The 24,836-nt window shown below is 38.4% G+C and overlaps 1 protein-coding gene across 1 annotated transcript in view; it reads left to right on the plus strand.

Moving 5' to 3' along the window:
• The window catches only part of LOC124880499 (astrocytic phosphoprotein PEA-15), a 59,875-nt gene extending 38,039 nt beyond the window's left edge, over window positions 1-21,836 (plus strand). Inside the window, exons 2-4 of the mRNA XM_047385645.1 lie at window positions 15,978-16,152; window positions 16,250-16,405; window positions 17,711-21,836. Of these exons, the coding sequence (XP_047241601.1) occupies window positions 15,981-16,152; window positions 16,250-16,405; window positions 17,711-17,775 (393 nt within the window). The 5' untranslated portion in view covers window positions 15,978-15,980 and the 3' untranslated portion in view covers window positions 17,776-21,836. The remainder of the gene's footprint in view (window positions 1-15,977; window positions 16,153-16,249; window positions 16,406-17,710) is intronic.
• The last annotated feature ends 3,000 nt before the right edge of the window (window positions 21,837-24,836 follow it).

The raw sequence follows: 24,836 nt of genomic DNA on the forward strand, positions 1-24,836 counted from the left end.
AACGCTCTAAGTTCTGGCCCCTGGCGTTCCTTTTCAATCCGTTCTGCTTCTAATAAAACTATTCTGAAGTCCAGTTATCACACAACAGGGCATCCTAATGTGTGTTTCACTTTAGAATTAGATTCGTCCTGTAGGAACGAGCTGGTAGGATGAGGTAAAGGCCCACACTACATTTATAAAAAAAAAAAAAAAAAACACCACCTGCCTCCTAAAGTACAACAAAAACCTTTGGATAACTTGTTTTTTGTCATTTTGTTTTTGAACCCTCATGCTAACAGTCTTGCTGGTATCAAATTGTAGATTTCTCTGGATTTTCTAAATATAATAAAATTGGACAGTAAATATTTATTTTCTGCTCTTGTTTCATACAAACACACAGCAGAATTTTGCCTTTGCTTCTAATTTAAATGTTTAATAACTGCTCAGGACCGAAAAGACTAGCAGAAATATTTTTTGAACATTGTTCTTGCATCTTGTTCTGAGAAAGGAAAACAACTAAAATTGGTATTGGCAGGTCTTTACAAAAGCCAAAGGTCAGAAATTGGCCACAAATGTTTAACCGTCATGTAACGGTGACCCTTTGCAAATATTAGACCTGAATTTCTTTCCAGCCCTTTGACAATATTCCAGAAAGCAGATAAACTTCCAACAGCCACATTGGAAAAGTTGAGATTCCATTTGATGAGATGGGACAGGAGATGGTGAAATGATTGCATACTGATTTGTGTTCTTGGTCTGTCTCTTTTGCTGCTACTGGGTTGCCGTTATCCCACTAAGGGACAGAAAATACTCCATTTTTAATTTTCCTTTTCATTTGTTCCTTTTTGGGCACTAAGCTACCTCCATACCTGTAGAACAATTTATGAACGTTTAGAGACTGAATAAGCTGCCAAAGCTGTTTAACTTTGTAATCGTAATTTCACTGACAGTCCCACCCCTCTCTCGCACACACTTGCACGCGCACACACACACACACAAACGCAGGCAGCACTGACAGCGCAGCAAGCAAGCAGACAAAAGCATGTTTGTGTTCATGGGAATTTAAAGCACAGTGGGTCTCTATGTATGGAAGCAGTGTCAGGCCCGTCCCAGAGTGACCGGGGAGGATGGTGGGGGTGTAGTTTGAGGGGATTTCACAGACTCTTTTCCTTCAAGCAAGACTCGACAATCATTTAAAATGCACATTGATCCTTTTTTGTTTTTACATTGTGCTCATGAATGCGCTACAATTTCAAATAAAATCATTTACCAGTGGGAGCAAGCATGTTTTTCTTAGTATCTACTTGTATGTGTTGAGCAATTTATCAGATATATCAGTCTGTCTATGTTTCGACTTTTAAAAAGAAGTTTGTCAGTTTTCAAATGTTTTTTTATTGCTTAGTATAAAATTTTCTCATGCAAGATATATCATGGTTCATAGCTTAGTCGTCCAATTTCCATTAGGCACTGGAACCTGCCTGTATGGAACACATCCTTTTCCTTACAAGCTGTTGTCAGGCAACAGTATGCCACATCCAATTATGGAACCTTTATTGTGACAAAATTGAGTTCTCAGGAAAAAACATAAAAACATTTAAGATCACGAAATTATATCGTGTAATATGATATAATGATGGCAGAGATGGCATCATTATATCCCCTCGGCATCAAAAATGTGCGCTCAATGTTCAAAGTGCAGTGCTTCACCCAAGCAAGTCACTGCTGTTGCAGACCTTGATTCTTATGCCAGAGAGTTCTAGAGAGTAGGACTATAATGGAAGAAAGTGCTTGTAAAGTGAAATTATGTCAATTTCTGCTGTTTGCTTGTAACTGCAAAGCTCAGCATTAGACTACAAACATAACTGCATTTCTTAATCTAATAGCATCCACACCTATATGGCCTACTGGTCTGATGTATGACTGATTCAAATGGTTTACACTGGCGGCAAGAGGATCAGAAGAAGAGGGAGGGGTAAAATCTGAAGAGGGAGACCGATCAAAAACTACTTTCTGTTGCTTCATTCAGGGCTCGTCACTGTGGATCACCTGCCTCCATCTCACCGCACCCCTACTGTTGTCCTCTGCCCAGGCTTCGTGTCTAGAATAGGCATGGGCCACATACTACGATATAGGCATTAAGGTTTTAAAAGGTTTCAGAACCACTCAAGTGTTTCATTATACATTTTCTACTGCTCAAAGTGCTTTTATGAAATGTCAGATTCCAAATTCCATAGTGTTGAAGTTTAGGTCATTATTCTATAATTTTGCTGAAAGCCAAGCACAGTTTCTTCAAAGGTGAATCATTAAAAAGAGAACAAAAACAAAAAGGTGCCAGATGCCCCCAATGTTTTCAACCTTTTTGGAATTTTTCTGACACTTGTAGTGTTCTATATCAGCTCTCCTGAGTTCTACTTCATTCCGTCTGAGGTCTACCATCCCTGATTAATTTTTCAAACCTCACGTGTGCCGGCTTGATTTGCGATTTATGAGCGGCCAAAGGCCACTCACTGAGCTACCATTTAAGTTAAAATACCTATTTTGATTTTAGTACAGATTGGGACTGAGTAACCTTTAAAGCTTTTTTATGAATTAGGGATGAACGATATATCAGCATTAGCGTTGTTAATAGCTGAAGTCAGTGTTTTTTGTTTTTTTTTAACATATAGGCATCAGTCACGTAAGTAAAACTTGGCTGGTAAGAACAACTGATGTTTACTTACATGTTCGCAGCTGTTTGCGTATAAGTTCCGGGGGGAGGGAGGAGAGTTGGTTGGCCATGTGGTATGTGTTTGAGCATGTGACAGTGATGCAGCACAGGATTGTGGGGGGTTTAAATGAAGCAGAGAAGCAATGTCAGTGTTCACTTTGTGGAAAGGGAAGGGAAATATGTATAGTACACATAATATTGGCAAATATCAATTATTGGTCATAACACAGTGTCAATATTGGATATTGATATCGGCCGAGATTTTAATATTGATGTATCCCTTGTAAGAATATATTAAATATTAATTTTACCTGACAGAAGTTGGCAATTCTGCACATATTCTCCGTTAAAAAATTGTCTTTTTTTCTTAACCATGTTATGTAGGAAAGTTGTGATAAAATTATGATCCTAATTATATTGTACATAATTTCTGATATATGTTTCCCAATTTGTTAATTCCTGTGCTACTTCTGTTTTCTAAATTCAGAACTGTGTAAATGTGTACGATTCTAAACATATAGTGAGAGTCCTTGAAGCATTAAAGAAAACTGCAATATGTCAAGCAACTTTCTGGCCAGACGGGAAAGTAATGAAGTTACATATTTGAAACTATGGTAATGTTGAAATAAAACCGTGATAAACTAGTGGTGAACACTAGAAAAGAACAACTTGGTGAAACAGGAAGCGCAAGTCCTCTTGTATTTTCTTTTATTTTTAAGTATCACAAGCCTTTTTAATTCTTGGCATAGAAAGAGCAAATGCATCATGGTGTGTGTGCATTGTCAAGGAGGCAGGAAGATGAAAACACTAGGTGTAGCCACTGCGTTGTTGTTCTTTTTTCTCCCCCTATCCTCTTTAAAAGTACACAAAAGCAGTGGCAGTCCATTGTGGTGCAAAGCGGGGAGCATTCGCGGTGACCTGAGCTGAGGAGAGGCCTAAGGACCAAAACACACCCACAGATTCATTGTTTCTGTCAGCCCTCCTCTGCAATCGCAATAATTCACGAGCATGTATCACGAGCATGAGTAGACACAAAGGGACGCAAGCCCCTGTTGTATTGAGGTGAATGACACCAGCCTGTCCCAAGCAGAGCCCGAGCACGCTGCTCAAGTTCCAGGAGATGAATGTAGCATTCAAAGCAATGACAACACAAACATATACGCTATACACACACACAGTGTAAAACAGCACTGTCATCACTGTGCTCTCACCCAGAGACTGATATCGTGGATCAGCCAAACCAAACTGGTGCCACCACCAGATCTCACCCTAAATCAGACACGTTATCCACCATATCTTCTCTGCTGGTTATTTTCACACACATTGCTCCTCGATAGTTTAGCAAACATTAGCAGCTTATTCATTAAGGAATTTAGAATACTCATGTTTTAATAAATAAAAAGGGCCACAGGTGGCCATGTGGTGGCGGCGACAGGGAGCAGCAGCTCTGTTTTATATAGGTCACACCACTCGTCACGCATCTTCTGGGCTTTCTGTACACTTTATCTATCTATGATGAGACTGAGTGGATCAGAGACAGACAGAGCTGCGTGCCAGTGCCCAAGATGCACTGCACAGTGAAGCTGTTGCTCGCCAGCTGCATGGATGCCAGAAAACAAAGGGGTGGGTTGGGGGGGTTTGGTTGGATTTGAGTTGGGGCTGCTGTTTTTGACATGTGACATGCAAAATCTGTTTAAAGGACAAAGCATATGGGAAATTAGCAGAAGGGATTGGTTCTGCTGTAAGATCATTCTTATACAAGCATAAATGCAGCTGTTCTGTTCTGACCTTAGGCATTTCCACAGAACTAATCTGCCGCCTCATTAAGCCCACCAAGGGCTGGAGGACTCAGTTCCTGAAGCAGCCGTGTGTTATGCTGTTTTGTGTCTTTTTTTGTTGTTGAGACAGTTTACCAGCTCCTTGCCATCAGTACCAGTTGCGCGTGACAACAGGATAATGGGCATGAGTGTGGGATTCTTATGGTGTGATTGCTTGGAGTAAAAACATAATGGTTTTTTGATCTAATTTAATGTATCTAAAATGAAAAACAAACAGTTATTCCAAACAATGGTATTAATATTCTGGTTTATTATCTATAATTGCAGTTAAAATTTAATTTGTTCCATCTATTGTTATATTGTGTTTTTCATAGTTATTGAGGACAAAATGTTATATTTTATTTTACTCTTTCTAGAGGTAAAAGGGGATTTAAACAAACTTATATTTGCTAGTTAGTCTGGCCATCTACTGTTGTAGCTGCCACTCATAGCTTAAAAACAGTAGTTTTAAAACAGCGGGTTAACTTAAAAAAAGTGAAGGCTGGTGCAGCCTTAGTTTCCACACTTTGCCTCTTCATGTTTTACAGGAATATTTCCGAGGTGACTGGATTTGTCTTTATTTTAAATACAGGAAATCATAGGATAATTATTTTAGCTAGCTAGATGGCACTGCCAAGCAGCAAGTGGAAGAGGGGCAGCCTTGCAGTATCCTATGCTACGTTGTTGTAAATATGAATCTGAGAATATTATTTAATATTTAATATTAATATTTTAATATTAATATTTTATCAAATAATATTTCGGTCTGTTAAGGATTGTCCTGTGAATACCAGCCCTATTAAGGCGATGGTATTAGGACAGAATAGAAAGGTGTGAGACGAGCTCTGGCATTATTGAACAGCATAAACTCTGCACATATATGGAATGAATTCACACAATTTCTTAAAATACAAGAATTTATTAACAAAAATAAGTCAACTCAAAGTCAAACATATTTAAATCAACAAACTCTTTACTATGCTAAAACAATCCAACTAAACTACCAAGCAGAATTAAAAAATAATCAAGACTAATGGGCTATGTACAATATACACAAGTTGATTAAAGATGATTGGAAATCATGACCAAAAAGAGTGATGCAACATTACCATGTAATGTTTATGTTTGAGAACCAAGGATTATCTTGAAGAATCTGGAAATGAGGTTAAGGTAGTCTTGGAACCAACTTAGACAATAATCAGCAAACGTTTAGACAACCATTCACAATGCAAGATTAGGTAAAATATTATTTTAGTAAAATAATGTTTTAAATAATGATCTGCCGAATAAAACCAACCTCCCGGATGACTAATTCTCAACGGTGTCTAATTAACTGCCTTTATTTATTGAAATAATATTTGAAGAAATATTATTGAGTAATTTGGAAAAGAGCCAAATCTTTCTGGAGAAATGGGGCTTAATGGTGTTTACTTAGTTATCAACTCTAGTAAATGATGTTCAGTGACTATTATCCACTACCTTGAAAACCAACAACCTTTCTGTTGACTAGCCTATATGCTAGCACACACGTGTTCTCACCGTTAGCAGTTAAGCTAGCAAGAAGCGGATAGCTTAGCACCAGAATCAACACATACCTTTAAAATACCAGGGTTAATAAAAGGGTTAAAATGCATAAGCGTGGACGGCGCGTTATGAGCGATCTTCTGTTTAAAATCACCCTTTAAATAAAGCTTATCTTAACTTTACAACATACAAAGAACACAGAACCGGCACGTGCCGTAGCTAGCCTACTAGCACTAAAGATAGCCAGGTTCCACAAAACAAAACTTCATAACATGAAAACGTTTAGATCATTTCATCCTGAACCTATCTGTTAATCTGCCCAAACTTAACCTCTGACCATGTTGAGGGAATGTTGCCCAAGGGCGAAGTTTGAAGAAGGTATCCGGTCAACAAGCCGTTGGCTGGGTAGCTAACCTCTGCGTTCGCTCTGTGAACAAAAGAGTTAGCTCCGGAGAGCTGGCGGCTTGGCCTGTCCGCTGCCCAGCTGTTCGTTACCTGTAACACGGTTGTGCAGGCCATAGTAACTTCCTTCAGACTGGGCTTGTAGAAACAGCTTCTCCACCGGGGTCTCTCCTCGACACAAGTTTGCTTCTGTGGGGCCTCGAAGAGAAAATGTAAGCAACTCTTACACCTTAATTTCCCCGTTCATGAATGAAAATACCGGATACACAGACAGTATTTCATTCTACTTAACTTTGCATATGATCGATGATCGTATGGCTTTGGATCCAGTTGAATTTATGTCTTTCTGCCAGCAAAAGACATTCGCGCGCTGGGCCTCTCCTGAACCGTCCTCCTCGAAGGCTGTGTGGAAAGAGAGCAATATGTGGGAAGGGCGGGGGTCTTATACGGGCAGTGGCATCACTGGGATGTCCTCTGCTACCCCCCTTCCCCCTTCAGAGTTGTGATTTTATTTGGGTAATGGCGCCACAGGAAGTCCGCAGTTATCCCCTTTTCTGGGTGTGCCGGAAGAAGGTTAATGCACTTTATTTTGAAAAGTTCCAGGAATGTCCGTACCAGAGTTTTAGTTGAAATCCATGGCTGTGGTCCCAACAACGTATAGCTGGAGAAAACTCTGATAATTTTCTTCTGCGTTTCAATAAAAAAAACTTTGTGACAGAAAATGCTGTTGGTTTTTAAGCTTTAACTTTATAAAACCTTGGTTTACCCTGATACAGTCCAGTGATTAGTCACAACATAAGCTGACCCAGTTTGCCACCTCCTATAGCTCCTTGCTAGCATAGGTTGAAAGGGGGGTGTGGATATGGTCTGGGATTTGCAGTGTGTGATAACTTTAAGTAAAATATAACAGTATTTACACAAAACATGTACACAAAAAAAATATAACAGTATTTACACAAAACTACAATAATTGCTTTTATTTGAAACAGAAAAGCAACATTTACTAATACTGCAGTTTAAATATAACAACGTACTGACTGTCATAGCTATATTGTCTGTATAGTAGGCTATTTTGGATTTAAAGGCAGAACATACACGGGTTGGACAATTAAACTGAAACACCTGTCATTTTAGTGTGGGAGGTTTCATGGCTAAATTGGACCAGCCTGGTAGCCAGTCTTTATTGATTGCACATTCCACCAGTAAGAGCAGAGTGTGAAGGTTCAATTAGCAGGGTAAGAGCACAGTTTTGCTCAAAATATTGAAATGCACACATCATTATGGGTGACATACCAGAGTTCAAAAGAGGACAAATTGTTGGTGCATGTCTTGCTGGCGCATCTGTGACCAAGACAGCAAGTCTTTGTGATGTATCAAGAGCCACGGTATCCAGGGTAATGTCAGCATACCACCAAGAAGAACAAACCACATCCAACAGGATTAACTGTGGACGCAAGATCAGGCTGTCTGAAAGGGATGTTCGGGTGCTAACCCGGATTGTATCCAAAAAAACATAAAACCACGGCTGCCCAAATCATGGCGGAGTTAAATGTGCACCTCAACTCTTCTATTTCCACCTGAACTGTCCATCTGGAGCTCCACAGGGTCAATATACACGGCCCGGCTGCTATAGCCAAACCTTTGGTCAATCATGCCAATGCCAAACGTCGTTTTCAATTGTGCAAGGAGCGCAAATCTTGGGCTGTGGACAATGTGAAACATGTATTGTTCTCTGATAAGTCCACCTTTACTGTTTTCCCCACATCTGGGAGAGTTACGGTGTGGAGAAGCCCCAAAGAAGCGTACCACCCAGACTGTTGTATGCCCAGAGTGAATCATAGGGGTGGATCATTGATGGTTTGAGCTGCCATATCATGGCATTCCCTTGGCCCAATACTTGTGCCAAGGACTAGCGAACCATTTTTGAGGACCATGTGCATCCAATGGTTCAAACATTGTATCCAGAAGGCAGTGCACCAATACACACAGCAAGACTGGTGAAAGATTGGTTTGATGAACATGAAAGTGAAGTTGAACATCTCCCATGGCCTGCACAGTCACCAGATCTAAATATTATTGAGCCACTTTGAGGTGTTTTGGAGGAGCGAGTCAGGAAATGTTTTCTTCCACCAGTATCACGTAGTGACCTGGCCACTATCCTGCAAGAAGAATGGCTTAAAATCCCTCTGACCACTGTGCAGGACTTGTATATGTCATTCCCAAGACAAATTGACACTGTATTGGCCGCAAAAGGAGGCCCTACAGCATACTAATAAATTATTGTGCTCTAAAACCAGGTGTTTCAGTTTCATTGTCCTACCCCTGTAGTTGGGCGTACTGTGAGCAGCACAGACTCTGCGCACACTGTCTGTGGACGTTTTTTAGGTTTCATTGTCGAGCGTACCAATTTTTTTTATTTCTGGTGACAAAATCCTATATTTCTCACACTTTCTACCGTAACGTCAAAGCTAATTTGCTGTGTAGCTCTGAAAAAACAAAAAGAGTAGAAGGTGATGTTGAAGGCCATTAAACCAGACTAGGGACAAAAAACAGGAATACACCTGTCAGTGCGGCGCAAAGATTGGCCTTGACGCTGCGCGTACCAACAACCGGCTGTTCGGAGCAGTGTGTCATATATAAAGCAGTCCGATGAGGAGACTTTTTTCCGCAGAGCACCATGTACGCGGTCGTAAGAATAGGCTCTTTCCACGTCAACTTCCGTATTCAAGGATATGCGGCGGGGTTACTTCCAGTCTGTTGAAAATTGCTTTTTATACAAGGTGCTTGCAGGGCTTGCCCAAGCTGACGATTAACGTTCGCATTCGTAAAAAAATAACTTTTGGACAATAAGCTTATGATCAAACATGAACTGTAAGTCTGTGTCTGTTGCATTTATGGGTAGCCTTGTTCTTTATTGAGTGAATTAAACAGAGGTGGGTTGAGTAATCAAAACTGTACTCAAGTGAAAATTCTCCTACAAGTACTTTTGTTTTTCAAAGTAAATGCAACTAGTTACTGCCCACATCTGTTCACATTTCAGTCAAACTGTTAATCTGTGTTGTCTAGCTAGTTTGCAGTGTATTAGCTTACCTTGCATAGAATCGAATGTCATCATCAGACCCTGCGAATCATTTTAATCCAAATGTAGATTGAATTTTAAGTTCCTCGATCTGTTTCTTTAAATCTTCTATTTCCTCTTTTAACTTACAGTTTTCATTTACTGCCGTGTCGAGGCCAGTGGGTTCTAGTACAGAGCAATAGTCATGGTCCAAAGTAGGACTGAAGTCCGCAGGCTGCTCTTCTGCTGGGTTATCTGGCTCAGGTCTCCTCACTTGGTCCCTGACACCCGGTATTGGAGGCTGTATAGAGTAATCGTTCCATTCGTTCTCCCTCCAGCAGTTTTAGGCTGGATGATCTGATCTGGAGTGGTGCAGACTGCAGACCTTGCTGTGTGGTGTTACACTGAATCTGTCGCAACAAATACTCATTAACCACCGTCTTGTTAATTCAGCATCGTTTGGAAAGCTGTGCAAACTTAAAAGTCCATTATATTTTGAAGATGCCGTGCACTTAGGGACACAGCAGTGTTCATGACATTGTTTTACTTGGTTTTGAAACACGAGTTTGTCTTTCTTTGCAGTCAGTTCCTCAAAGCAGAAGAAAGTAAGGTGCATTTCGCTCATGCGGATGTGACATCACCATCATACAGGCAAAGAGCCTATTGAGCTTTGCGTGGACATGTCCAGCGAAAGTCCGCTTTGAGACTGCGGAGACAAGTATGCGCAACTAGGTTTTGCCCATTAGATTTTAATATAAAAACTAAAGCAAAATCAAGAATCAGCACAGCTAAGCTTAGTAGTTTTTTGATGCTAGTAGCTTGCTAATTGTAGTTTTAAAACACTGTTACATTAATAAGATGAATGGTACTCCTTAAGTAGTTCTTTGCACCAGGTGGCCGACAATAAGAAGCAACATGTGGGGGAGAAGCAATTCTACTATATGCTATGTACAAAAATAACACTCCACTTTCTTTATCACTTTCTCTGGTATCAAAAAATATATATACTTAAAACCATAGGAATCAATGGAAAATTCTACAAGTTCTGAAGGCTCATGCTTAATCCAAAGGCTAACTTTAACCTTTCATGGTACTGTGTTGCCCTTAGGCAATAAACCCATTCTTGGCCTGTCACACCTCTGTATTGCTTCACTTTAATTAAGTGCAGTTTTATTCAAAGTATGGTAGCAGTAACAGTGTTTTACTTTGCCACATGAGTTTCAGGAAGCATTATTCAAACCCATTTTTTGTAGAATATTTCAATGAGGTTTTGCGATTTTACTCCCCAAGAGGAGTCTGAAAACATTTTTCCCAAATCTATTTAATGCAAATTTAATGCAATTTATTTTTTAATAAATTAGCATCATACCCTTGTTGCCCTTGAGCTTAGCTTGAGCTATTATGGCATCACTATGACAGCAATGAAATAATCTATAAAATATATTAACATTATGTGTATTTAGTATATTTTAAGACATAAAAACACAACACATTTTTTTTCTTACTGACATTACGAAGCGTACCATAGAGGGCTGAAGTTAGAGGAGAAACAATTATTGCAAAAAGAGCCAAGAAGGCAAGAGACACAGGAGTACAAAAGGCCAAACACTCCAACATAGATTAAAGAAATCCATGTTAGGATTTTGTAATTTGTCTGATCAGTGCCTCGTTATCTCTGTCTTCCCCTGACTTATGAACTGAAAGTTTCTTGTTGAGCTGTTTTTATGGAGCAAGTCTTCTCACCCCAGTGAAAACAAAAACAAGGAGGCCCACAAGAGGAGCTGAGAAGGGACTTACACATCTACATAATCATTTATTTACGTCTGTTTCATTCAAGTCAAATAGGATGCCATAGTTAAAATGTATTAGTTTAATACTGCTGACGGGAAGTGGTAGGATACAGGAACTTGTCTGGCAGATTATAAAGCTTCCTATCACTGTATACAATGTTTAATTGCCAGACATCTCCCTCTTTAGACTCCCTTGACTTTTCTCTCCTCTACGTCTTACTCGTTTCCTTCGCTTGCATTTTACATTTAAATCATTCAGTTGTGGCCTATATAAAGTGGACCTAAAGTGCTTTGGTCTGAATTCCTTGTAGTTGTAGCTCCACAGGCCCCTGTTTTACTCCTGTTCTGAGGTACGCACCACCTAGAACCTCCATCCTGAGAGCAACCTGTTTTGGTGCCTTCTCATTAAATGCTACTGAGGCACATCACACCCCACCCCCCTCCAGGTCCCAGAGCGTTCCACTCCACCCCGTTCAGCCATTTTTGTAGTTTGATAACAGAAATACAATTATCTTGTCATGCAGAAACTTTTTATTCCTAAATTGATTAAAAGATGTCAACAACAGAAGACTTGTCCATCCAGCCTTACATGTCTGAGCCTGAGTCTGACCCAGAGTGAGAGGAGAATGAAGACGACAAACCTGCAAAAACACGCCTTCAAATGAATCCATCGCAATGGTGTGTTATCAATGTATTTACACCATCCATCCATACCAAATAACTACATGAAGGAGCGTAGTTTACAGTTCAAATAGGTTCTGGTGCTGGGGGATGGTGTAATGAATTGTATGAATTAATAACTCATTAACCAAACATTTAGACTTATTCACTTGCAGCTACGGCATACATGAGCTTGGACTACAAAATCGCAGCAAGAAATAAAAATGCCAATTTGCGAAATTGCTAGCCAGAAGTCCATGACCTTGTTTGGGTCTTCTGCAGCAAATACTGTGACGTGTTAGTTCAAAAAACATAATAAGGAGTAGAGAAAACTGAACAGATTGAAAAATATGACCCAAACACAATACAAGGATATCTACGCAGCACCTGGAGAGACTACATTCAACTTTTCTGCACTCCTACAGGCTCCAAGTATACAACAAAATGCATTTAGGGGCTAAAAAAGTGGATTTTGCCCGATATGTCCCTTTAAAGGTCCCATCCATCAGGTTGTTGTCAGAATTTTGGAACAACGTGGTATTTTTTCACTTACTTAATGATTCCTGTTTCTGCCATTACAATGTGGATTTGCTGCTGTGTTTAAGATTATTGTCCAGTTGAGTGATCCAATTTTGTCCATCAGATGGCCTTACCTTTCATTCTACAATACTTTGGCCCACAGTCCATGATCGATTCAGTGACTGCAAGGTATCCAAGTCCTGTCGATGTAAAACATGCCTAAATGTTCACCCCTCTAACACCATACCTTGCAGTTGGCATGAGATGTTTGTGCTGAAATGTTTGGTATTAGCAAAACATCTCAACTTTGGTCTCATCTGTCCAAAAGATGTTGTTTCTAAAGTCCCATTCAGATGCCAATTAAGTCATGTTCTCCTTGTAACCCTCCCAAACAAGCCAAACTTGTTCAGGGTTTTTTTAAAACTATGCTGACTAGAACTTTAAATTCAAATGCATTAACTAAGACCTAAAGATGGTAAATGGATTGAACTTGTATAGCGCTTTTCCAATCATACTGACCACTCAAAGCGCTTTACACTAGAGCCACATTCTCACAAACACTCATACTGAACGCACATCGGTAGGCAATCTGAGGTTAAGTACCTTGCCCAGGGACACATCAACACATGGTAGGAGGAAGCTAGAATCGAACCCACAACTTTCAAATTAAAATACGACTACTCTTCCCACTGAGCCACAGTCTGAGATCAAATCACTGTAGTTTCTCTGAGCTTTGCACAGTGAGATTCTGGGAAGAATTTTTTTTGATTTTCACTCCTTGCAAGTTTGGCCGCTCTCTTGAATGTTTTTCACTTCCGAATGTTATTTCTCACTGTAGAAAGATAGACTTGAAATTGGAAATAGTCATACATCCCTTCCCAGATTGCAGGGAGCATCAATTGCTTTTCCAAGGTTATTGTTGATTCTTTTTATTCTTGGCATTGGCACATAACAAAAAAGTGCATGCTCTAGACCAGGAACTTAATAAAACTACTACTTTCATAGAAGTGATGTCACTTGCTGGTCCATTAATCAAGTGTATTTAATTAGCAGATCCTTGCAGCTACATTCCTTCTTAAGTCTTAAGCTGTTTGTAAAAAATTGTTTCTAGTTGAAGTTGAAGTCAACGAGTAAACTGACAGGATTGACAAAGATTGATCCGGACTTTGACTTTGTTTTGTGTCTGACCAGCAAAATTGAGTATTTTATTGACCCCAAGGGAGACATTTTAAGCCTCTTAACATTTTACAGGAACAATACAATCACAGAAATCACAGAGATCCAAGAGATTTTTAGAGAAGAGATTTTTACTTCGGGTTTGCTCAGATTTGCTCCAACAGTCATGTAAATAGCTTGATCCCGATATGTTAATGAACTGGATGTGAGCTGCACTCATAACTGACCAAGCCTGTCTTTGCTTCTTGGTGTTTTCTTTTCTTCTTCGAAAGAAACTAACGATAATAGAAAAAAAAACAGTCTTTGTGAGGATAACCTCTCTTCTTTAATATTTACAAGAGTCTTTGGTTTTCTGACTATCTTGAACCGCAGCTTCTATTCCAGGACCAAATCTTCGAAGCTGGACTTGGGATTGATGATAATTAAAATGAGTCAAAATGCCTTGAGATGTTAATGTTAAATCCTTTTTTTTAAGGCTAACACAAAGCAACATGGGGATCTGTTAGATTTGAAGTTATGAATTCTAGGGCAGAGGGTCTCATTTTAGTGTTTTGATTAATCAATCGATTTGATCAATGAAAAATGGAAGGTGAAGTTGTTGATCATGCACATTAACACATCTGGTAATCAAAGAGTCGGTTAGAGGTTGTATTATGAAATCGATATTTGTTGACGGCTCTTCTAAGAAAAATGAAAGGGTGGTGTTTCAAACATATTTCACTCTATGTGGACACAACACAAAAAAAACTTCTGTGTAATTACAGAACACTGTTTGCATCTGTAGAATACCTTACTGACTGTCTTTTTGATGTGGCTTGTCTTCTTATTGTTGTCTTATTGTTGTCGGTGTTGACAGTCTAATTCTTGCAAACACACTCAGACTTACATTCGCACCCTCAAGATTCCACCGTACCCTTGCTGAATCTTTTCTTATGTGTGTGTTGCTTACCCCTGCTGAGGTTTTTTTGTACTGTTTCAGACTCTATTCTTAGCAGAATAGAGTCTGAAATATGATTCTTTTCCCCTTCTATCTTACTTTACCTAAATGTGTGATTTCATTACTTTTCATAGATTTTACCATCGAAAACCAAACATTAATAGTAACTTGGACTTTAGCTGCTCTTACACCAATGACCCAGCTTTCTTAATTAGATTACTTAGTTCAACTTCAGCACCAGTAAAAGCAATATATCATTAGCACCTGAAAATGTGGATTAAAGCTGTTTTGTACCAGTGACTCAGCTTCACTAGTTAGAATTCAGTGGAATGATGAGACTTCTTAGCACAAGATGCTTTCCACTACATAGAGGACTTAATGATATAATTACCTCTTTAGAAAGATTGGTTTAGAACCAGCTCTTACCAGTAAAACCCAAAGGATTATTAATGTTATCTGCATCATTGTAATATTGACCAGAGATTTTTAGATTTCTCAGAAGGATTCATAGATTTTTAGATTTCTTAGCATTTGATTTGTTTTTCTGTGTTCTTTGTGATTGTATTGTAATGTACAGCGCTTTGAGTGTCTCGTTACTGAAAAGCGCTATATAAATAAACTTACCTTACCTTACCTTACCTTATTTTCACATTCAGTGATTATAGTTCAGAAATCCGGTCTGTCCATAGGAGGGAGACAGAGTACAGCAAACGTTTCTTCAAAGCTTGAGATGATGTGAGGAAAAATATGTTTTTCTCTTATTTTCTCTTGTCGGTTTAGATTACAATGTATTAAAATTTCACTTGCTAGGATCAGGAAATTGGACACATTTTCAAAAAGAAACTTCACATTGTTGTCAATATTGCCTTTATGTGTTCTTTTTTTTTATGTTCAAAGATCTGATTATTTATTATGTATTTGGACAATTCAGAGTTTAAAAGCTGTGAAGTAAACTCTTTGGAAAAGGAATCAATCCTTTTTGGGTTTCAGGCAATGAAGCACAAGGAAAATGTAGAAACTCACCAGTTTTAATTGATAGTTTAAGTACAAGCCCATAACACTAAAGCCTTACTTTGCTGTTGAGTAAAATCGATCTGCCCCCTGGGTCTTTCTTAATTAAAGTTCCAAACTTTGTTTTACTCTGGTTGGTCCCTTGGATCGATCTTTTCTTTCAGCGCCATTTTTAAGTAAAAATTGAGAAAACTCACAAAAAGAGAGGCCATTTGTGTTTGGGTTTTTCAGTCCCATTTTAATAGTACACTATTGCCATTTTTAAAGACTATTGTTCTCTGTGGAGTCTGGGACATAGGTGGGCTGAGGTGCAGCTTATCTCTTTTAACGTTAACCTTTTTAATCTGCCTAACAGTCTCTTTTTTTTTCTCTTCTCTTATACTTTGACTTTGAGCAGACCATGGCGGAGTACAGCTCTTTGCTCAGTGACCTGTCTGAAAACATAACCAACGAGGATTTGGAGCAGCTCAAGTCGGCCTGCAAGGAGGACATCCCCGAGGACCAGAGCAACAACATCACCTCTTCCAAGCAGTGGTTCAGCTACTTGGAGAAAAACGATAAGCTTGCCCAAGGTAAAAAAGCTTAAATTTCAGAGTTTTTATGGCATGTGCCTTGTTTTGGTGGTTTGGCTTCAACCCTTTTAGGTTAAACTGAACCCTTCTCATGCAGATAACCTGTCTTACATTGAGCACATCTTCGAGATCTCTCGACGGCCGGACCTGCTGACCAGGGTGATAGAGTACCGCACCACTGTGCTGAAGATCTCTGAGGATGACGAGATCGACACCAAACTAACACGCATCCCCTCTGCCAAGAAATATAAAGGTAGCACATTCTGTAAGCGTGGATTCAACAATCATACCAGATTTATGCGTTCACAATGTCAGAAACAAGTTAGACGTTTCTGTGACTGGTTTCTTGAAAATTATCCTGTTTTTGATTTTATGCCTCCTTTTATCCTTTGTCCTTCTGCATGGAAACCGCAAATTGATTTCCGCAAAGCACTTTGAAGGGCATCTTGGTTCCTAAAATACACACAGAGGAGAGACAGCCAGGGAGGCTTATGGATGAGAATCTGTGGCATAAGTCTGTTTGACATCTCTACACCTTAAGGCGTTGTGGCAAAATAATCCTGACTTGCAAATTAGATTTAAAGTCAATGTGTAAAGTAAAGCAATTAGAGTAAAATGCTCCGATGTCAAAATTAATGAAATACAGAGACCGGCTGTAACAGACCGATGCTAGATGCTGCAGCTGTGTCAGAAATATCTAATTGGCATATATTAGAAACGATGGCTTTCTAGCATAGATATAATTAATTTAAGCATCTGTTACCCTTACCTCTTCTGCTTGTATCTCTGTCCAAAGATGCAACAAATAGAGTTGAGGATTTTCAAATGGGAAGACAAAAAACAGCAATCTTCAAAATGAGACCAGGGTCTGCCCTCTACTGGCTAAACAAAGCAATCCCAGGAAAAGATCTGTGGTTGTTGTTCCGAAGAGACTGCTATAATAGTTTTTTTTTTGGTCTTTTATAAATTCATTGATTACTCATCCACATCTCCAAAATAAAATTATTAAAACACTGCAGATGATTATTATTTGGACACTTACTGGCAAACTCAAAAGCACATCAGGATAATAAAAAATAAATAAATGTGGAATTAAAAAATGGTGGTAAATTCAAAGAAGTGTAGTTGGTGTTCTTCTGATGGCAACGACACAGCTGTCTGAGGTTGTTTCTGTAAATACTTCCAAATAGTTGTTTCTTATTGAAAGTTCTCCCCTTCAGATGACATACACAGCTGACTGGCTGCTCACATCCGAGATGTCAGAATTTAACAACAGGAACAGCATGATGGGACATTTTAGAGATCTTTCTAGATGTGACTTTTAAAAACCATGTAATACCTTAAAAACATAAACTGGTCTTTTACTACGAGGTCTGAAGTCAAAGGGGCTTTAGCTATCTGAGAGTCCACTACTATTATTTCACTAAATGTATATGAAGTAGTAACTGTATCGTGTACAAAAAAGAGAAGGATGCAAGGAAATGTGTGATATTGTATTTTCATTGAAAACTTTATTTTTCTGTCTCTCTCTCTCCAACACTCATTTGGAAAAACAAAGACATCATCCGCCAGCCATCTGAAGATGAAATCATCAAGTTGGCACCTCCTCCTAAAAAAGCGTGAGGTCAATACCCAGAGTCCTAATCTTTGCACCTTGATTTCTCCTCTCAAATCGACCAATCCACCATTTTTCATCAAACCTATTACCTACTCCCACCTCAACCTTCCCCACACCACCTCCAAACATACATATAGACGCATATAAACCTGCACCCCCTATCATCCTTGCACCACCACCTCCTTAGGGACCACACTCCACTACACGGAACCATGCAGGACGGCGCCTACAACGTTGACCAACCAGATCGTAGCGACGCAGCCTCCTCACCAGCTGAGGGGCGATGGGAAGCCGCAGTAAAAAAAAAAAAAAAAAGCCCCTCAAGATAAAATTTGGAGATGGACCAACGTAGTATGTGTGTGAGGAAAAAACTAAAGTCTATCCTGGATGCTGAGTGGGTCAGTTCTGAATGAAGTTTGTTTTGTGATGTTGTGTGTTCATGTCATTTAAAGTTTGTTAAATGTTAAACAAAAACTACGTCCACCCACGATGAAGCAGAAATTACAGACCTGGCTTCTGAGCAAAATAAAATTAAATGGATATATTTTCTTTCAGAAATTTAGCAAAAGCCTACAAATTAAATTTCGGGGTATATGTGCAGTGATACTTACCTGCAACTATATTTTGTCTTTGCTAAAGATAATTTCTCTAAAATTAATTGTGCAACATTGCCAAAATCATTATAACTACATTTCCAGAAAACATGAAATTAATATTTGAGCAGTAATATTACTAGGTGCTTTAGATCAGTGTTCTTCAACCCTGGTCCTCAAGGCACACTGCCCTGCGTGTTTTAGATGTTTCTCTGCTTTAACACACCCGATTCAGAAGATTACACTTCAGCAAAAGTATGTTAATCAGCCATCAGTTGTGCTGAACCAGGGAAACATCCAAAATATGCCCAGCCCATGTAGACCGGGTCCTTCGAAGGATCCAGCCCCTGATTTGGGACATACCAATTATCTTACACATTGTCTTTGTTCTTTTCTGTGAAGGTGCTCATGTTAGCTTGTAGCTAGCTGCATAAATATTTGCGGATTTTGTGATAAGGAAAGGAGAAGTCAAGATGCCAAACTCACATCTGTCAATTAGCCAAGAATTAGTGCAAGCGCTAAATTTGAACAAAGAGCGGGTCATTTTGTGTCCCTGTGGCTATACAATAAGCTTAGCTAAGCTATCTCCTGCAAGCTGTCGCTACAACAGAGCATTGGCAAATGTGTTCCAGCAGGTCTCAACAAATCTAACTAAGCCTTATAAAGTCATTATGCTCATCAAGTTACTTGAAGCTGACGTCAAATTTAATCAACCAAACAGTCTTTGTTCCTCCAAGACTCTCTATGAGCATTCGTTTTACAGAGAGCAAAAAACATGTCTAATATTTTACTGAGACATATTTAAAATAGACGATATATGCCTTTAGCTCATAGTCACTACAAGAGATATTTAGAGAAGATATTTAGCTATTTAATTATTTCTTCACAATGGACGATCCCTTTTTGTAGGAAACATTTCATTATTGGGACCAGTCAGAGCGAATGTTCTTTGTAGAGGTGGGTTAGAGATGTAAATACATAATATATTAAATGAACAAATATTAAAAGTAGCATAATTATCCACTTTATGCTCTCTTGGGCAAACTCTAGCTCTAGCAAGAACTACTGTACATTCAGTTAGCATGGCTAAGAGTTTCAATAAAATCTTTGCTAATCCAAAACTATAATATCTCTTTGTAAAAAGATGGAGGTTGAACTACACTATCCATACGTATATTTTATTTTACGAGAGTTGGACATCATATGTTGACTTTTCACTTGTTTTAAGCCTCTCCGTTGCCATTGTATTTGTTGCTCAGAAAATAACTTATCAGTGTATATTGAAAGTCCACTCGAGGATTCTGAAAGGAAAAAAGAAAGTTTTATATGATCATTCAAATTCTTTACCAAACCGTACATGTTGCGATAACGATCCCTAATGCACACAACGGCTCATTATCAGACTATGCCATTTCCACCATGCACCGACACAGAAATGCTAGCAGACTGTTGAATCTAATTTTTAATGACCACTCTTCTGAACACTGTGTATCTTTTCTCCCCACGACGAAGCCTTAGCAGTTTGCATTTACCCCCAAATTTTTTCACAACTGTGATCGATTAGGCGTGTGAAAAGCAGAGATAGGTGTCAGCACACGCGTTAAGTCAATCAAAGCCGCTCTCACTTTTAAAGAGAGTGATGCAACTTTTCTTTTGAGATTTGCTAAGGACTTCAGTGTTGGTGAGTACAGAATGTCTGTGGTCTATTTCTGCACCCGTCTTTGTTGTCCTCAAAGCTGTGGGATTTAAAACTGAGGCATCAAGATCTTTCAGTTGTATGACTAGTTATTTACCCGAGCACTGACCTTTCTGCTTGTATTCCTTTGCCTCTATGCTTCAGTTCAACCCTAGTGCCAATGACCGAGACTTTTAATTTGGATCACAGTTTGTTTGATCTGTTTTGTTTTACTTTATATAGCTTGACTTGTATTGTATTGCTGGACATATTTGTATCCTATGCATTAATGTCTGTAAGAAAAATCTGCACAAACTGCAATTTTATAGAATGGAAATCTTTGTTTGTCCTTTTGAAATGACCACAGTTTGTTTATGATAAATTAGCATGATCTCTTTGCAGAGTAGAACTGGGTACTGTGCACACCATTAGAAAAAGGGGTGGAGAGGGGGCTGGAAACTGGGGTGAAAACCTTTTTAGGCCAAATATTTTTTGTACTGAATATATTACTTTTCCTGCATTTGTTTCATTGTTTTAGGTTTTGCCACAACATTAACATTTTTGCATTTTATTAACTCACTATTGATTATTTGAAACAATAATTAGTTGTTTTTTTTGTCTGTAATATTAAATATCAAATGTTGGTTTAACAGTATTAAATTGAGAATGTTGAGTATGACACATGATTTTTAAGTTTCTTTAGCAAGTTGTCATCTCATATCCATAAATAACCACATCATATCCATGCTTAGCAATTGCGTGTCAGCCTATTTGTCTTGGTATTTTGGATGTATTGAGAAGAAAAATAATAACAAAAATCCCCAAATCTCTCCTACAATTTAATTCACTTGCATTTTATTTTCTGATAATTTTAAATTACATCCTATTTTCATTTATGTTTTAATCCCTATTAAAGCAAGGCGACGCTAACCAAAATAACCTTGTGTGATGTGTTGGCAAAAATTATTAACATCAATTAACCACCTTTCAAGGCAACAATTTTTTTTTCTCCCCAGTTTCCAGGCTGGTCCTTGCCAGACTAAATGAATTGGTGGCAGCTCTTCTTTAAATTCAGACTGGGTAAATTCATCTCACAGGGAGGCGATTGTATGTCTCCTATGACCTGTGCGTAATGGTTATTCCCACTGTTACAATGCACCTGCCTTGGCTAAATGTTGGACTGCTATTTAACAGTGTTGTCGAAGAAGTTTGCTAGTTGTACAAACCAATACGGAGATTTTTCTTTGCAGATCTTTGCATGTGTTTCCACTATTTTACAAAATATCACTATAGGAGGTTAAGGGCCAATGATTATACATTTTCTTTCATTTGAAGTAGGTTTTCAATACCAGCTTATGAATTTAAAAGTGTGAGATTTTTTTCCACTTCTCCCAGACAGAATTCCAATTAGCAGGGAGTTAATAGGAACTGTTTAATAGTAACTGATGGTATCTTGATGAACACTTTGGTTTGGTTTGAAACTGTCTGCATCAAAATGTGGCTATGAGGCGTTTATTTTTTTCCTCAAAGCTTATTTACACCAAGTTCTTGCTTCTTAAAGTCAGCTCCCATGAATATCGTAGTCCTTCTGACTTAACACGGAGCAGATCACGTTTTTGACGTAGCTTAGCTTTTTTTCTGTGTAGCCATTGGCACATAATATCAACATATCAGCCACAGATGATGTCAAATTTGGATTTCCATGTACAAAGTACATATCAGCTCGGTAAATGCTGCGAAAGTATAAACCTGTTGCATTTATGGTGAATACGTAATTAAAACCAATGTGTGAGGCGAATATGCTTTGGACATATTTAGCATGTGATGCAGTTGACTAAAATTAATTCCAATATTTTCCCTTAAAGATGAGACTGTTTTCTTTTTTTTCTTTACATTTTACTTTGCTGTAAATATGTATTTTGGATATATGTCACGGTGTTTGTTTTTAAATTGATTAATTTATTTAATGCCTATATATTGTTGTTTTTATATGTCTTGATTTTGTTTTACTAACTGGAAACATGTCAAGGAGTTGAAAACCGTGTATACCTTGTATTATTCCTATTATTTTCTTCATTTATGATTTGCTGTTTCAGCTTTGGAAGGTAAAAAAAAAGAAATAGCCTAAGTGGTATTCATTTATTTGTATTTTCTAATATGTAACTTTATGTTTAACTGTGTTGTATTTTGATGAAATGTGTCGTGGTCACTGCTTGTATAACAATTTTTTATGCAGAGAGTTTCCAAATCATGACAAAAATATGAAAGACGTGGCAAAAGTTATTACTCTGGCCACTGCGAGCACATCAGCTCTTAAAACGGGGATGAAGTCTTAAAATGTTTAAACTGGGAATGTAAAACATCACTACAGAAGTCCTGGGACTTCTGTAGTGAAGTCCCAGGATAAAAATATTTAGCTGGACATGAGTATAATGAACTTTAATTGAATTAAACTCAAGGCTAAATGTGCTGGCTAACTTTATATTATTTTCCAGCTAACTAGCTTGCTAAAGTTGGTGATTGGACAATGTAAGTTAAACCTTTTCTGAACTAAAAAACAAAGACTTAAAGACGACAAAAATCACTCATGCCAACAAGTTTCTTCTTTTCATTAACTTTTTTCTATTACTTTACAGATTACTGGTTCATTTATTAACAGTTTTTTCTCACAATGGGCTGTTTTAGGGCTTTCATTTGATAGGTTGTTTTATGGTTCAAGTTAAATATTAGTGACTAGTTAAAAGGCGTGCGTTTTTTGCAATAAAGAGGAGGTAGCGAAATAAGTAGTGCAAGTAGCTAGGAGTTGTGGCAGAAAATATGAGGTGTAAGCTGAGCAAAATTCAAAGGTTCTTAACTAGGGAAGCATCAAAAGATGCGTGTTTGCAGTTGGCACTGTTTAAGCGAATGTGGAGCATTACAAGTGTTTATGCAGAGAATTATGAATATCAGTTCTGCCATTCCAGGAAGCTGTTTTCCACAGCAACGCTACCTATATATTTGTTTTTTTCAACCCACTATCACTGTAATGAGTTCAGGCTGAAGCATTGCTGCTTTTAACCACATTGTACTTTACAGTCTGCAAAGCTGCACAGCAAAATGCAGTGTTTTTTGTTGTAAACAGGATAACGTTTCTATTCCATGCACAGAAAAGCAGTTTTTTTTTTTCATCATGGGTTGCGATTTAATCGTGTTGCAATCAGCTGTGATGAACAGACTTAAAACGTATGGTAGTATATGCTTGACATTTAGCAAATGTCATGGGGTTTCTGGTAAAGAATCTTGGTTTACGATAAGTGATTGTGGCTGAATCAGAGATTTCCTGAGAGCTGTGTGTGTGTCATGTGATAGATATAGTAGGCTATTTGGAAGTGATGTATTTTAAGTGCTTTTCATTTTAACTTGGCTGGTGTCATCTGCACTGTGGGTGGAGGTTGGATTTAAGGCTGAAAACATTCCTGTGGTGGGATTAAGGGCTTGATGGCAAGCTTAATATTTTGAATTGTAAGTTTGACGCTTTTGGGACAGGACCAGTATTACAGCATTACTTATGCAGATAATCATTGTACTCCTGGGAATACAGGGGGGGGGAAGAAAAACAAGGTTTTAGGGTAGAGAGAGCTTTTTTGAGTCTCTCTAATCTCATTCAGTCTGCTGATTTCTCTCATTTGCTGCTTGTCTGTTTCTTTGTAAATTGTATAGCTCTCAAATGGTGTAGCAAGTGACAGGAGTGCTTCTTAGACAGTCCATCCTATCCACTATGTTATTTAGGACCTAACACTCCTAAATAAATCTTCTCATGTAGGTGTGCTGCTGTTAAATATTGTACACGATTGATTTGGTTTAAGACAAGTGACCCGGTTCTTTCCCAGTGTTATAACACAGATGTACTTGTCTTACACAGGAAGGAGAATCGTTACTGCATTAATTATACGTTCACGTTTAGCTTACATAAATAACTGTGTTAGGCGCCATAGGCTCAATGCTGTTACAAATTGTAAGATTTTCTTATCATGGGGGCAAGAAGTACGTCAGGATAGTTTTGCAGTGATTGTAACAGATTATAACAGATAAAAATAAACATGTGGCTTTTTGTCATGATTTATGAGACTGAACTGAAATTACGCCATTTTGTCATTGTGCTAAAATGAATATAAATATATATTAAAATATATTTGCTAACCAAAGTTGTGTTGCCTTGATGTGTTATTGTAAATGTAGTTGAAATGACACAGGATGTTAAGATAACATGGGTTAATTCAAGGGCACCTAATTACCAGATGAAACGCACAAGCATGAGAGCAGTGAAGTGGCATAGTTGGTGGGAGATTTGTGGGACGAAACAAAAGTTCAACTTTCTTCGGTTTCCATTTTGTAAACTTCACTGGTCCCTCGAGTGAAACATCTCCACAAAAGGATGTTGCCACCCCTGTATTCCAAGTTTGGATGATTTTCTCAGGCTTGCGAAACCACTCCCCTTTTTTCCACTAAATAAAACATGGATCATTATGACCAAACACTTTAATTGTAGTTGCATTAGACCACAGGACATGTTTCCGAAAATGAAGATCTATGCCTCTGAGTGCATTTTCACACTATAATCTGGCTTTTATGTTGCTTTTTGAGTTCAAGGCATCTTTCTGGAGTGGCCCTCCAGCCCATGTTAAAAAATAACTCATATCACTGTGGATAATGAGTTTCCAAGCAGCTTCAATCAGCGCCTTCACAAGGTCTATGGTTTTATTCTGGTGTTAATATACACAAAATAAGTTTATCTCTGGGATCCAGAATGCTTCTCCTT

This window comes from Girardinichthys multiradiatus, chromosome 14, assembly GCF_021462225.1.
Source record: "Girardinichthys multiradiatus isolate DD_20200921_A chromosome 14, DD_fGirMul_XY1, whole genome shotgun sequence".
Lineage (NCBI taxonomy): Eukaryota > Metazoa > Chordata > Actinopteri > Cyprinodontiformes > Goodeidae > Girardinichthys > Girardinichthys multiradiatus.